General features: G+C 36.5%; 1 protein-coding gene across 11 annotated transcripts in view; it reads left to right on the forward strand.

Annotated features, from left to right (window-relative positions):
• The window catches only part of sgip1a (SH3GL interacting endocytic adaptor 1a), an 82,023-nt gene extending 68,625 nt beyond the window's left edge, over positions 1–13,398 (forward strand). For 2 of the 11 annotated variants that reach the window (XM_079883676.1, XM_079883680.1), the window contains 9 exons: positions 524–583; positions 4,228–4,287; positions 5,800–5,911; positions 7,353–7,508; positions 8,579–8,711; positions 9,479–9,681; positions 10,213–10,277; positions 10,852–11,016; positions 11,165–13,398. In XM_079883676.1, coding sequence (XP_079739802.1) covers positions 524–583; positions 4,228–4,287; positions 5,800–5,911; positions 7,353–7,508; positions 8,579–8,711; positions 9,479–9,681; positions 10,213–10,277; positions 10,852–11,016; positions 11,165–11,187 — 977 coding nt within the window. In that variant the 3' untranslated portion in view covers positions 11,188–13,398. The remainder of the gene's footprint in view (positions 1–523; positions 584–4,227; positions 4,288–5,799; positions 5,912–7,352; positions 7,509–8,578; positions 8,712–9,478; positions 9,682–10,212; positions 10,278–10,851; positions 11,017–11,164) is intronic. The other 9 variants (XM_079883679.1, XM_079883681.1, XM_079883684.1 and 6 more) reach the window with 7 other exon arrangements.
• The last annotated feature ends 18 nt before the right edge of the window (positions 13,399–13,416 follow it).

The following is a 13,416-nucleotide window of genomic DNA, read 5'->3' on the forward strand; positions in this document are numbered from 1 at the left end:
ATTTAACTAAGGCCTAGTCCTGGCTTAGTCTAAGCCCTGTCTGTGAAACCAAGCCAATGTGTCTTTGCTGGACTTTTCAAAATGGTACATCTGCTGTACCAGTCTGAATGCTTTTATTGAAGCTTTCATTGATGCCAGGCAGGGAAAGATTTTGTTCCATATTTTCTTGAGATTTGCAAACAGTTTTGTCATGTGAATCGAGAGTTTATTAATCTAGAGCTTTTCATGGATGTTGGTCTATCTGTTGCTTGTGCTATTCCATCTTTTTGGGGAGTTTTTTCATCATTTTGGATTTTTTTTTTTACCATTCCATTCACTTTTCTTCAGTTATCGTCTTTTTAGTCTTTTAAATCTGTGCCGTGCATACATTGTTACGTCTGAGTTTAATGACTTGTTACTTTTTAGTTTTTCTTTGCAATTATTTGTTATTTAATTTGAATTACGTTTATTTTATTTTTTTGTGTGTGTGTTTTGTCGTCTTTCTTGTCCTGTCTTTTGGGCTGACGTATTTGTCTGATGTCAGAAGATGACGCTTTTGTAGACAAACTTCCCAACTTTGAGAGACGGGCAGACGTTCCAGCAGGTACGCTATGAAACCCTCCTGATTTAATGGATGGGATGGAGACCACTGATTCAACAATGTAACAAATGGTTACATTACCCATAGAGTCAGTTGTCAGAGCATAGCTCATTCATGGTGATATTTTTTTTTTTTCACCAGTGACTAAACTAGTAAATAAGATAAAAAATTAGTTGATTTTCACATAAAGAGTCTTTAAAGGAATTTAGCAAGTCATTTGCGACTTAATGTCTATGGGCAGAATCGTTGGCTCGTTGTCGATTACAGAAGTAGCTGTAGTACAGATAAATAAAGCTGGCAGTACAGATAGAAAATATGCTACTATCACAGCACAAACCGTAACTAGTGTAAGAATAATTGGGGCTTGTTAGCAGACTTGTGTGATAAAAACTGCATACAGCCTTATCTGTACAGTTATATTCATCTCGTGTCTGAGCAGCTAAAAAAGTGAACATGGATACTTTCGTTGGGACATGGAACATGAGCTAAGTTGAGCTAACTCTTAGTAATATATTTGGTAACTAAAAAATGGATACTTCGTATTCTCAATTCTGATAGGATGAGCCATATTTGAAGCTGTTGAAAAATAATACATATAGTAAATTATTGTAAAATAAAACAATAATAAACACATCTGTGACTGGATATTCTATATGAATTTTTAAATAATAACAACTGCAAAATCCTACAGTTAGGGTATTGAACTGTATACGCTGATTTCACGCAGCCGTTATTTTGAAATCAAAAGCGAGGCTCCGGTGGGAAGAAAACCGGAAGTGTCGCCTTTAATCACAGGAGAGTCGTGAATGCGATGGCGTATTGTTGTGTTTAATGATGTTGTGTCAATTCTAAAACTGTACATACATTTCTTTTATACTTTACACTATATACAGTGAAATTCATTTATAAATAAAATATTTTTTTTATATAATTCAGAAAGTAAAAAAAGAAGCAGGAATGAACTATATACATATCCTATATTGGATATTAACATCCAATAGTGTAAATCGCGGCAGCAGCTTCAGGTTGGTAGTCCAAAGGCATTGTTGTTTATCTTTACTTCCGGGGTTTTTCCCACCGGAGCCTCACTTTCGATTTCAAAATGGCGGCTGCGTGAAATCAGCGTATACTTTGCAGAAGAATTATTATGATTGTTAGTAATAATACATTGAACTGTCTTTTGTCATATGGCTGTTGCTGCTATTGTATAAAATGATGCATTTACTGTTTATTTTTTATAAACTTGTACTTCATGTAGTGATCAGCAGACAGTGATTCTGTCCATAGACATTAGGTGATAAATAACCCAGAATATTCCTTTAATTCACCAAAGACTGGCATTTTTAGCACATATTAAAAAAAATATATATATTTTTTATTTTTACTCATCTCATGTTGATTACAGTCAAACACTATTTGCCACAGTATTTACTTTTACATTCATTTGAATTCTTTCTGCCATATTTTGCTCTTCACATCCATGAAAGATGACGTGTCTATTTAGCCCATCATGCATGTCAGAGACTGCTCCGTCTGTATCACATATGCAACACCCCACACTGACATCAAGAACCAGGAACAGAAGAGTCTTTTAGTCCCTGAAAAGCATCTGTCTGGCTGTAGACTCTTCAGAAAACTCAAAGAGCACCACCATGCTGCTTGAACAGATGACACACACACACACGCACACACACACATCCTCTCAGTGTTTGAAGTGCGGTCTGGAATTTGGCCCAAGTGGCAGCAGTGCTGATCAGTATGCCTGCCTCCACATAAGTTTGAGTGGAGAGCTCTCAGATGTTGCACCTGGATAAAAGCATTTCTAACATCATCATGTTACAAAGGTCGAGCTTTACTGCCACATAAATTTAGTCCTCACAGGTGAAATTCACATATTTAAATTTTATCTTCTTTATCCTATGCTGCATTTCATTCAAATTCAAATGTGGGATATTCCTACTTGATATCTCTGACCATAAAGTGCCAGATGCTCAGAGGATGACATACATACAGTAATTATCTTCGCAATTATTTTATTGTCAAAAATGAAGACTCTATTCAATGCAAGCATTTAATCTGCAAGGCTGTGATTATCAAAAGAGGATCATTTACTGTGTTTTATCTTTCTCTATCAATTTCCTAAACAGTTTTTTAAATCCTATAATATAAGAACTATGAGTCATTGATTCATTTTATTTGCTTAAAAGTAGATGTTAATCATTAACTGTGTTAATCATCTACCTGGGTTGCTATAAGTTTCCAAGTTCAAATTCAGTTGATCTTCTATTGCGCTATTCCAGGTAGGACATTCTGAGATGAAGGGAATGTAGCATTGGAGCCTCAATATAACAGTTCAAGATTACACATTGAAATGCTCAGAATTATTGTACAACTCGCATCTTCTCATTGCTTAAGTGATCTTCACTTCATTCATAGTCCTGGTCCTGGTTTTGTCTAAAGTTGTATTACCACTCTCCAGCACAGTAGAAGAAGCCCTCATTTGCTTTTCCCACTTGTGTCACCCATTACCACCCCCTGTTGCCCATCATCCCTACTGCAGCTACCTCATCCAATTCACACATCAGACGTGAAATAGGCCTATACACGATATACGTTTAATAAAACACAAGCTGTAGCTATTAGGTCCATATTGTGAAGATGTAACCAAAATGACTTTTTAAATACCTATTTTAAAAGAAATAGTTTACCCAAAAATGAAAATCTGTCATTATTTACACGTTGTTCTAAACCCCTTCGCTATTATTTCTTCCATAGAACAAAAGTATACACTGAAATAACAAAAACAATATAAAAGCACCATAAACGTATATGTTGATTTAAGTTTGTATGAGGAACAGACTGAAATGTAAGTCACGATTTACTGATAATCACGATTTACTGATAATTTCAGAAGACTTGGAATATAGTGCAGAAGTTTCTGCTATGATACTTTATTGTCAAGTTGCTTCAGACACCATCATCTTCTTAATGAATGTACACATAAATGCAAGAGTGCGTTTTTGTCCATTTTAGAGAAAAAATGACAGTATATGGGTTTAAAATGTCAAAAGGGTGAGTGACTATTACAGAACATTTAATTTTGGATGATCTATTCCTTCAAAAGTTTAAAAATAAGCTGTTTAACATCATCCTTGAATCCAGAGGCTTTCATTTCTAAGCAGCTCAAATCATCTCAAGCGTTCATCTGTCCTGATATTATACGTAAACGAATCAGAATGTTAAAATATTTGATAGAATATCATTTTTGTACACTCTTTGAATCTCCCAGCTCTCAAAAAAAGTCACTTCTCAAAAGTTTGCACGTGCTTCCTTGTTAATAACAACTATAAATCTGAAGCTAATAGCACCTTAAATCCGTAATTCGTCTTGATGCAAATAAAAATGACTGATAATTATACAAAGATTGAACTATTTTTATTGTTTTCCCTTTTGTGAATGTTTCACACATCATAGTCATCCCCATCTAAAGTGAATTGTGACCATCTTTGACCTGTGCCCCTGGCCCCCATCACTGTGCCGTATGATGGACCTGTGTGTGACTCACGCTACTGTCCTTCTCTCCCCCTTCTCCTTCCCTGCCTCTCCTCACTCCCCCCATCCTTATACCTCCTCCCCCTCCAACACAGAGACAGACCAGCCCTCCCTCGTGTGGTTTGACAGAGGCAAGTTTTATTTAACCTTTGAAGGTAAGTTGGGGTTTATATCTAAGGACGTAGCGCGTGCACACTCAAGTCTCATCTGACATCTGACTCCCCCCCCTTTCTCACGCATTCGTTCCTTCATCAAATCACCATGACATCTGCTTTGCTCTGTATATCTGCTTTGCCATTTAACTGTTCATCTTACAGTCACTGGCAGCTTTTCTTTTCCTTCACGACCATCATATTTCCTCCTGCGTCACTAATATGTCTTCTGGTTCTTGTGGCTCGTCTGCTTTGATCTTTTCATTTCGACTTTTGGTCTTGGATCATCATAACACATTGTTTCAGCTTCAGGTGCATGCCATTGAAGCTGAGTGTTATCTGTTTCAACTTCCATTCAACTTCTCTTCCATTCTTTTTTCTTTTTATCTTATAAATCCAAATTAATAGACTTGCATTCAAATTCAAGCATTCAAAAAAGACTAGAAACGGCTTCACGTAGAAAAGCATAAATTGTATCACATTCTGTTAAAAGAAAAACTACTGAAAAACTGGTCAAAAAACAATCAGCTTGTGATTGTGATTCATTGTTTACCACTATTAAAATCTCTGTGTGAACATACTGTGGTACAGTAATATTTAGACACTTCACTGAAAAATACATCAAACCATGTCGCATCTTGCAAAAAATGCTACTATACCTTTTCTAGTACAATTTTTAGCAGATAATGTAAAGCAAATTTTTTGACTTGATTTTGTATTTTGTTTTATAATGCAAAGACAGATTTTTAAATGTGATGTAAGTGTCCTTACATTAAGGATTGTTTACTTATCACTGAAAGTCACAACAATAATTATGATGTTAAATAATGCAGATATACTTTATGGTTTTAATGCTACTTCATTTACCAATGTCTTTGTTGCTGACTTTCGTTGATATAATTTAACGATATAAACAACCAAATGACTTTATTTTAGTTAAATGTCATGCCTGTCTTTATTTATTTTTATGTTTTCATTTAATTATTTTTTTTTTTAATTAGTTATCCAGTTAACAGGCGTGAATTTGCATTTTCTTGTGCCTTTTAGTGCGAAAGAGCCACTCGTCGGCGATTAGTTGTTTTTCTGCGTTGTGTTTGCTATGCCCAAAGTGAGCTATCTGTCCTTTGAGAATGCATTAGGTGAAATCCACAGCATTTTTCAGCATTGAAAATAAGCTTAAAACAAGAAAATAAACTTGCACACTTTTACTGACAAGTCCTAACAATGTGGTCAAGACAAATAAGCAGAAAATAGTGTTCATCTGGAGAAGGCATTGTGCTAGATTTTAGGTCTGGGTTCAAGCGCCTTGCTAAAATACAAATGAATAAATTTGTTATGTCAGCTGCTGATTGTATTGTTTGTCTATTTGTTTGTATTTCCATTTCTCTCATTCTTTATCACCCATGTATTTGCCTCCTGTGATGTAGCTCAGTGACTGATCGAAATTGTGTTTTTGTCTGTAAACACATTCTGACTCTGAGTCTGTGGTGTGTGTGCGTGTTTTTGTTCTCGCAGGCTGTTCTCGAGGGCCCAGTCCCCTCACCATGGGGGCCCAGGACACGCTGCCTGTGGCTGCAGCTTTCACAGAGACAGTCAGTGCCTACTTCAAAGGAGCTGACCTCAATAAGTATGACACGATATCTCAAAACAGATTCACATCTAGCTCTGAAGTTCTACTTTGTGTGTGAACAAAGAACAAAATTATTATTTTTCCGCCTCTTCGTTGAGAAATGCACTCCTAGAACGTTTTAGTAAGGGATATTATTAAATGAAATGAACATATAGCTGGCCTGTCTGTCTGTATTTTGTGTAGCAGTCTAAGGCTGTGTCCGAAATCGCCCCCTATACCCTTAAATAGAGCACTCTTTGAGGGAACAGCCGTTTGTAGTGTTGTCTGAAACAATAGTGGACGTTATCTAGTGCTCTTATTCAATCCCATAATGCACATCAATAACAAGTATACAACCGATGTACACTCAGTGGCTAGAGAATACCCATAATGCACTTTGAGGGCTGCGCCAAATTAATTCCCGCTGCATCTGAATCATCCATCCATTCATTTTCCAAACTGCTGGTCAATGTTGCTACAGCATATTAATATGCTGTAATTCCTTTTTAATTGATTATTAAATCGTTTAATTATGGTTTGTGCATAGTTTCCATGACAGTTCAAAATAAATGTTTTCCTTTCTACTGGAGCTGCCAGTTTGCTAAGTTTCAAATGATTATTAAACAACAAGCGCAAACTATGCAGAAGCCCTTCCAGCGCTCTCAGTGTCCGAATTCGATCACTCGTTTTCATTCAAGTAGTGAATTTGATTTGATCCCAGTTACAGTTTAGCTCTTGAACAAATTTGGGCGGGGAAATAAAATATACCTTTAAAATAAAGCAATATATAGAGTTAAGAAGCTAGAGTCAGTTAAATATGTCATTATCCTTCCCCACATTTACATCATAATTAATATGCAGATACATGAATACGATACGGCCACGGCTGTTTTTGACACAGCCTTAAGGCCCGTTCACACCAAGCACGATAACTATAAAGATAACGATAAAGATATATAACTATATATGCGTCCACACCAATGACCGATAACGGTCTTTTTATTCTAAGCACGCGCGCCCGGATGATCCAGATCCATTTTAAATGCGCGAGACCTTTAAATTAGAATGGATTCTGATTGGCTGTCAGTGTTTTATCGTTCGACAGCTGGAAAAAAATAGTTCTGAAAGTGATCCCAACGATATCGTTCCTCATATCTTTATCGTTATAGTTGTGGTGTGAACTCTGTTATTCTTTAATATGGAGAACGATTTTTAGAATTATATCTTTATTGTTATCTTTATAGTTATCGTCCTTGGTGTGAACGGGCCTTTACTTTGAAAGCACATTTAAGTATTGGAACTTAACTGTCATCTCACTAATCTCTTCTGTTTATCTGTTTTTCTTTCCTATTCACTTTATTACAGCACATAAAATGTTTTATTGATCTCTCTGTTTCTAACACTGTTTCACACACCAGACCTCTACTTATGTACTTGTTTAATAATGTCGCTCTCTAAGGTCTGTGGTGAAGATCACCGGAGAGATGGTGTTGTCCTTCCCAGCAGGCATCACAAGGCATTTTGCAAATAACCCCTCGCCCGCTGTGCTAACCTTCAGCATAACCAACTACAGTCGTCTGGAACACGTCCTTCCTAACCCACAGTTACTGTGCTGGTAATAACATTGATCTAACATCACCTACAACAGAACCTTCACAGACCTTAAACCCCATCATACAGTATGTATTGATTAGTGATCATTACAAATGTCCTTATTAGTCCCACAAGTTAAAGGATTAGTTCACTTCAGAATTAAAATTTCCTGATAATTTACTCACCACCACGTCATCCAAGATGTTCATGTCTTCATTTCTTCAGTCGAAAAGAAATTACGTTTTTTGAGGAAAATATTCCAGGATTTTTCTCCATATGGTGGACGGTTTGAAGGTCTAAATTGCACGCGTGACATAGGCGGAAGCCTTCATTTCTTTTCGACTGAAGAAAGAAAGACATGAACATCTTGGATGACATGGGGGTGACTGAATTTTCAGGAAATTTTAATTCTGAAGTGAACTCATCCTTTAAGCATCAGCCATGAAATGTATTATGAATTGTTGCTTATGGACTTTCGTAATTAGTAATGGAAGGAGGGTTTGTAACTCATGGTAATACTTCAGTATAGTTAAGCGCATCTTCTCAGGGTGATTCGTGTCTGCCTACAGTCAGCTGAGGGTGACTCATGTACTGTATGACTAATCACAATGTGATTCAACACTTTTGGAGGGTAGTATATCATTCTCTGTTTTCTGTGGGGAAGTGATCATTTACTGATTTTGCAAAAGCATTCTTATACACTCCCCATCAAATGTTTGGGGTCTGTAAGTCTCTTATGCTGATCAAAAATACAGTAAAAACTGTAATATTGTGAAATATGTAATTTATTCCTGTGATGATAAAGCTGAATTCTCAGCCTCATTACTCCAGTCTTCAGTGTCACATGAAGAAAATCATTCTAATGTGATGATTTGGTGCTCAAGAAACATTTCAGTTACACTTTATTTAAAGGTGACGTTGTTACAGTGTAGTTACACAAACAAGTACTGAGTAATATTAATAAACTACATTTACTTATATAGGGTTAGGGTTTGGTTTAGGGTTAGTTGTTAGTAAGAAACGATAATGGCTATTTGTTTATTTCAGTTTAGTATGATTTGAAGATTGAATGTACTTTCAAATTCCCTACAGTGACACCACACAGCCAAATCCAAACTCAAAGGAGTTCTGGGTGAATATGCCAAACCTGATGACCCATTTAAAGAAAGTGTCGGAGCAGAAGCCACAGGCAACTTACTACAATGTAGACATGCTGAAATATCAGGTGAGAAGAACCGAACCTCAAAGCAGCATCGACCACGGGCATAAGGGCACATGTAGTCATATTCGGTTTTAGAAAATCTACAACAGGTATTTGCCCTATATCCTATACATGATCCATTCTCAATTAGTTTTACTTTGGGACCCATATTTTACTTCGGACATCAAGTAGTTATTTCTAGAGGGCTTTATACAATACAGATTGTTTCAAAGTGATGCAAACGTCATCAAATATAAGATAAGATTCTGCAGATCTAAAAAAAAAAATTCTGTAAAGTCATTATTCAGCTCAAGTCAGTGTTGATTCAGTTCAGTTTATCATATACAAGTAAACAAAAATGTCCTTAAAAACAAACTTAAAGGGATATTTCACCAACCCGCCCATAGGTGGTGGGATCTCACGATAAAACGGCGTCTTTTCAGTTTCGAGTCCACTAGTAGCCTAGTTGTATCATTTCTTACTATACCGCCCTCTGTAACCGGTAGGCGTGGCTTGGGAGTGGCCTCGTAGGGCAGCGAAGCAAGTGCATTCTGGGAGTTGTTGTCTTTCATCCACATGAGCCAAAAATACATTTTCTGGCTTTTCTCAGTCTAGAAGGCTCCAAATTCTAAAATAATTTCACATTTCTACTACATAAATGACCCAATTTAAATACACATTCATCTTTCCAGTGGTAAAATATCCCTTTAAATGAACAAAATCAACATTTGCTTTATTGTTTTTGTGATATTTGAGGATCATCTACCACTTCATTTCCTTATGTGCATCAGGTGTTACCGAAGGGTCTACAGTCCACTCCTCTAAATCTAGCAGTGAGCTGGAGATGTGAGCCCACCAGTACCGACCTGAGGATAGACTACAAATACAACGGTGGGGCCATGACCACTCCTGTCGCCCTCAACAATGTTCAGTTCCTCATCCCTGTGGACGGAGGTGTCAGCAAACTGCAGGCTGTGCTTCCTCCAGCTGCCTGGTGAGGGACTCTTCTAGAAATGGAATTCTAGTCTTCAAAACTCGAATCGTCATTGTGAAAATCAAGCATTATGACGGACCCTTTTCACAGACTGTGATGATGCGATTCCACGGTTATCAACATCACAAATCTAGTAAAGTTTCAAAAAATGTGTACATTGATAACGTTATACTTGTTGGCATTATTTTACCTTGGCAGTAAATGAGAAAAATGTGAATTGATGCTGCTGTGAGAGTGTTTCTAATAGAACGGCTGATGGAGTGACTGCAAATTTGACATCTTTCTCTCTTCTGACTGCTGTAATCAATCTCTCGTTATTTTTTTCCTCTTTTGGAAAGTTGTGGAAATGCTACAGATTTTTCTTTTGCTATTAGACTAAATGGAATACAAAAATGTAATTTTCTGTCTTCACCATACTATGACGATTTCCACTTCTGAGAACCCCCTGAAATGTGAAAAGTGTGCATTGTACTTTAGTTATAGAGTTTTAAAATGAAAAATTTAAAATTAATTTTATTGGTACCTTTATAGGAATGCGGAACAGCAGAGAATCTTATGGAAGATTCCTGATATTTCGCAGAAGTCTGAGAATGGAGGTGAGAATCATTATTAAATTTTGCCTATATATACACTGATGCTCAAAAGTTTGTGGTCTGTAAGATTTAAATAAGTCCCTTATTCTCACGAAAGGCTTAATTTATTTGATCAAAAATACAGTAAAAACAGTAATATATTTTAAAATGCAATTTTTTTGTGATGGCATAGCTGAATTTTCAGCATCGTTACTCCAATGTACAGTGTCACATGATCCTTCAGAAATCATTAGTGAATCATTCAGTCACATAGAATAATTTCATTTTATTATCAATGTTGAAAACGGATGTGATGCTTAATACTTTTGTGGAAACCGGACCACAAAATGCACCTTTTGTGCGTGTTTGTTTTTTTCAGTATTATTTGATGAATAGAAAGGTCAAAAGAACAACATTTATTTGAAACAGAATCATTTATTAACATTATAAGTGTTTTTACTGTCAACTTTTATCAATTTAATGCATCCTAGCTGAATAAAAGTATTAATTTCTGACCTCAAACCTTTGAACGATAGTGTATATACAGTATCTATAATAAATAATAATAAGTTGCCTATTTCTTTTCTCATATGTTCAGGTGTCGGATCTCTGCTGGCCCGTTTCCAGCTAACAGAGGGTCCCAGTAAGCCCGCCCCGGTGGCAGTGCAGTTCACCAGTGAGGGCAGCACTCTGTCAGGCTGTGACATCGAACTGGTTGGCCTTGGATATCGTTTTTCCCTTATCAAGAAGAGGTTTGCAGCAGGTGAGTTATGCGAGTGACAGCTGCCTAAGAATCTTCCGGAGAGTCGGAGTTCGGTTATTTTGGTTGAGATTATCAATGCATTGCGAAAATAAGTTACACTGCATGCATTTATTTCAAATGTACAATTGTGTTTATTCTTTTACCATAGGAAAATACATCGCAGACAACTAAACAGCATCTTCGATCCATGCAAGTCTGCATATTTTGGACCAATTCTGATTATTTAACACAGGACAGATCACAAGCCTGACCCCTACCTGACCTTATGGATAAACCTATGTAGATGTACGAGACAGGTGGACCTCACACACTCCAGCAGTATTATATGAGTTGCATTGTAAATGTGGACCGTTTTAGGGTGTACTTCTTATATGTGTGAACTTTATTCACTTTGCAACATCTGTATTACTGCAGTTAAACGACCTGGGTTTGTTTGTAAGGTTTAGCCTCTATTTCTGTCCGATGTGTTATTAGCTGTGCCTATCTGAACCTGGATTCTCTGTATCCTTCTCTAAAAGTGATACTGAACATGTAATGTTTTTCTTTCTCTATGCATTCAGTTTGTCAAAAAGTATCACGGTTTTCGAACAAGGTAGCAAATTAGTAAGGTAAACAACTGACCGTCTAAAAGAGGAATAAGACTCTGCCACAAGATGGCGCTATACCGTTGCATGTAGTAAGAGGTCTTGCTCAAGCTTTTTTAGACATGAAAACGTATTCAGGAATATCTCATTTTAATTTCTCAGTGAAGTCAGGTTAATTGAAAAACAATAGAAATTGTTTTTTTTTTTGTCGAAACTCTTTATAGACAGCCACAGCTTTAAAACACTCCTGCTTGCAATAGACACACGAAAATGATTTTCCTCAAGAGAAAAGTCCTTTTAAATTGGTAATATATGCCTTGAAGGCCGTTTGGTGTTTTCTTGTATTGTTAAATAGCCTTTCTGTTATTCCCAAGGGAACAGTGTTAGACATCAGAGTACATGACATCACTCTATTTTTATTTATTCATTATGTGTTGTATAAAAAAAGAAACAAGTTACACTGTATATGAATAGACTTTGAATGGTATCATAATTTAGGATCCTTGAAGTTTTTGACTTTTTGTTATCTGTGTAGTCAGGTAAGCTGTGTACAGTATAATGCTAAGGTATAATTTTTAAATTTATTTCAGATATAAGTTTTTTAATTCAAGTGCAACAGAAAATTTATGCTATATAAATATATATGGGTCGGGGTGACGTTTAAAAGAGAAAATTAAATGGGATACTGTATCTACCTAGATGCGTCATGCTTAATGTTATTATAGTGTTATGTATATTGCAGCACTATTAGTTCAACAATGGATTGTCAGCTTTTGGACATTGTAAATTCTTTTCTCATTCACGCAGATGTGTTTGTATCCAGCCTCTCCCCTCAGTGTCCTGAGCATGAGCCCCTGCGCTTGAGAACCTCTTTATTTTGCAAATGGTAACGGTCTCTGTGAGATGACAAGGTTCTTGAGTGGTTCAATGACCAAATTGTTTTTTTTGTTGTTTTTTTTTTTGTTTTTGTTTCGTTTGTACGTGTATCTCCAGAATTGTCCTTTAAGAGAAAATAAGCTGCATATTTTTTAAATGTTTAAACCTATGAATAAAGTGAAAAATATTGTTTCTTGTGGAAAAAAAAATGAAAAGGACAAAAAAAAAAAAAACCACTGTGTTACTGTTTAACTTCCCAGATGCTCTGATGTTCACTGTCAGGAAAAAACATTTTGGTTACATCTTTGAGTGTCTGATGTAGACGTTGTGATGGTTTGGAGAAGATTACTGGTGCTTTGTGATTCATAGGTTTCCATCCACATTTAATGTTAAGGATGAGCGGAGCGTCGCTGTCCGTTAACACTGCATTGCATATTTTCTGAGCACTGTAACTAAAGGTTTTTTTATTGCACTGAGTTTAGTCAAAGAACAACTAGGAGTCTCTCAGCTGAAAGAAAAAAAACCCTATGAGTTCAATTCTGTGTAGTGCTTAATCAGTATGTCTACATGGTCCAAAGTGAAACGTCACTCAGATGTGCAAAAGAAGTGAGAAAACTCATGTCAGTTTGATGTAAGTGGAGCTGTGTGTGAAAGTTGAACTGCATTAGAGTGTGTGTGTGTGTGTGTGTGTGTGTGTGTGTGTGTGTGTGTGTGTGTGTGGAGTTGTGTCTGTGTAGGAGGGAAAGTGTGTGTGCGCGCGCGTGTGTGTGTGCGGGCGCTGTCTGGTAACTGTAAATCATCTCTTCCCAGAAACATGTGCAAGGTGTGTTTGTACAAAAAAATGTTAACAAAGATCTGAGATTACTTTGCTCTTTCCAAAACAATAAAACATATAAGCCTGATAAATCGATTTATTGTATTATATTATAGGCCTGTGTGT

Source organism: Squalius cephalus (assembly GCF_949319135.1).
Source record: "Squalius cephalus genome assembly, chromosome: 10".
Lineage (NCBI taxonomy): Eukaryota > Metazoa > Chordata > Actinopteri > Cypriniformes > Leuciscidae > Squalius > Squalius cephalus.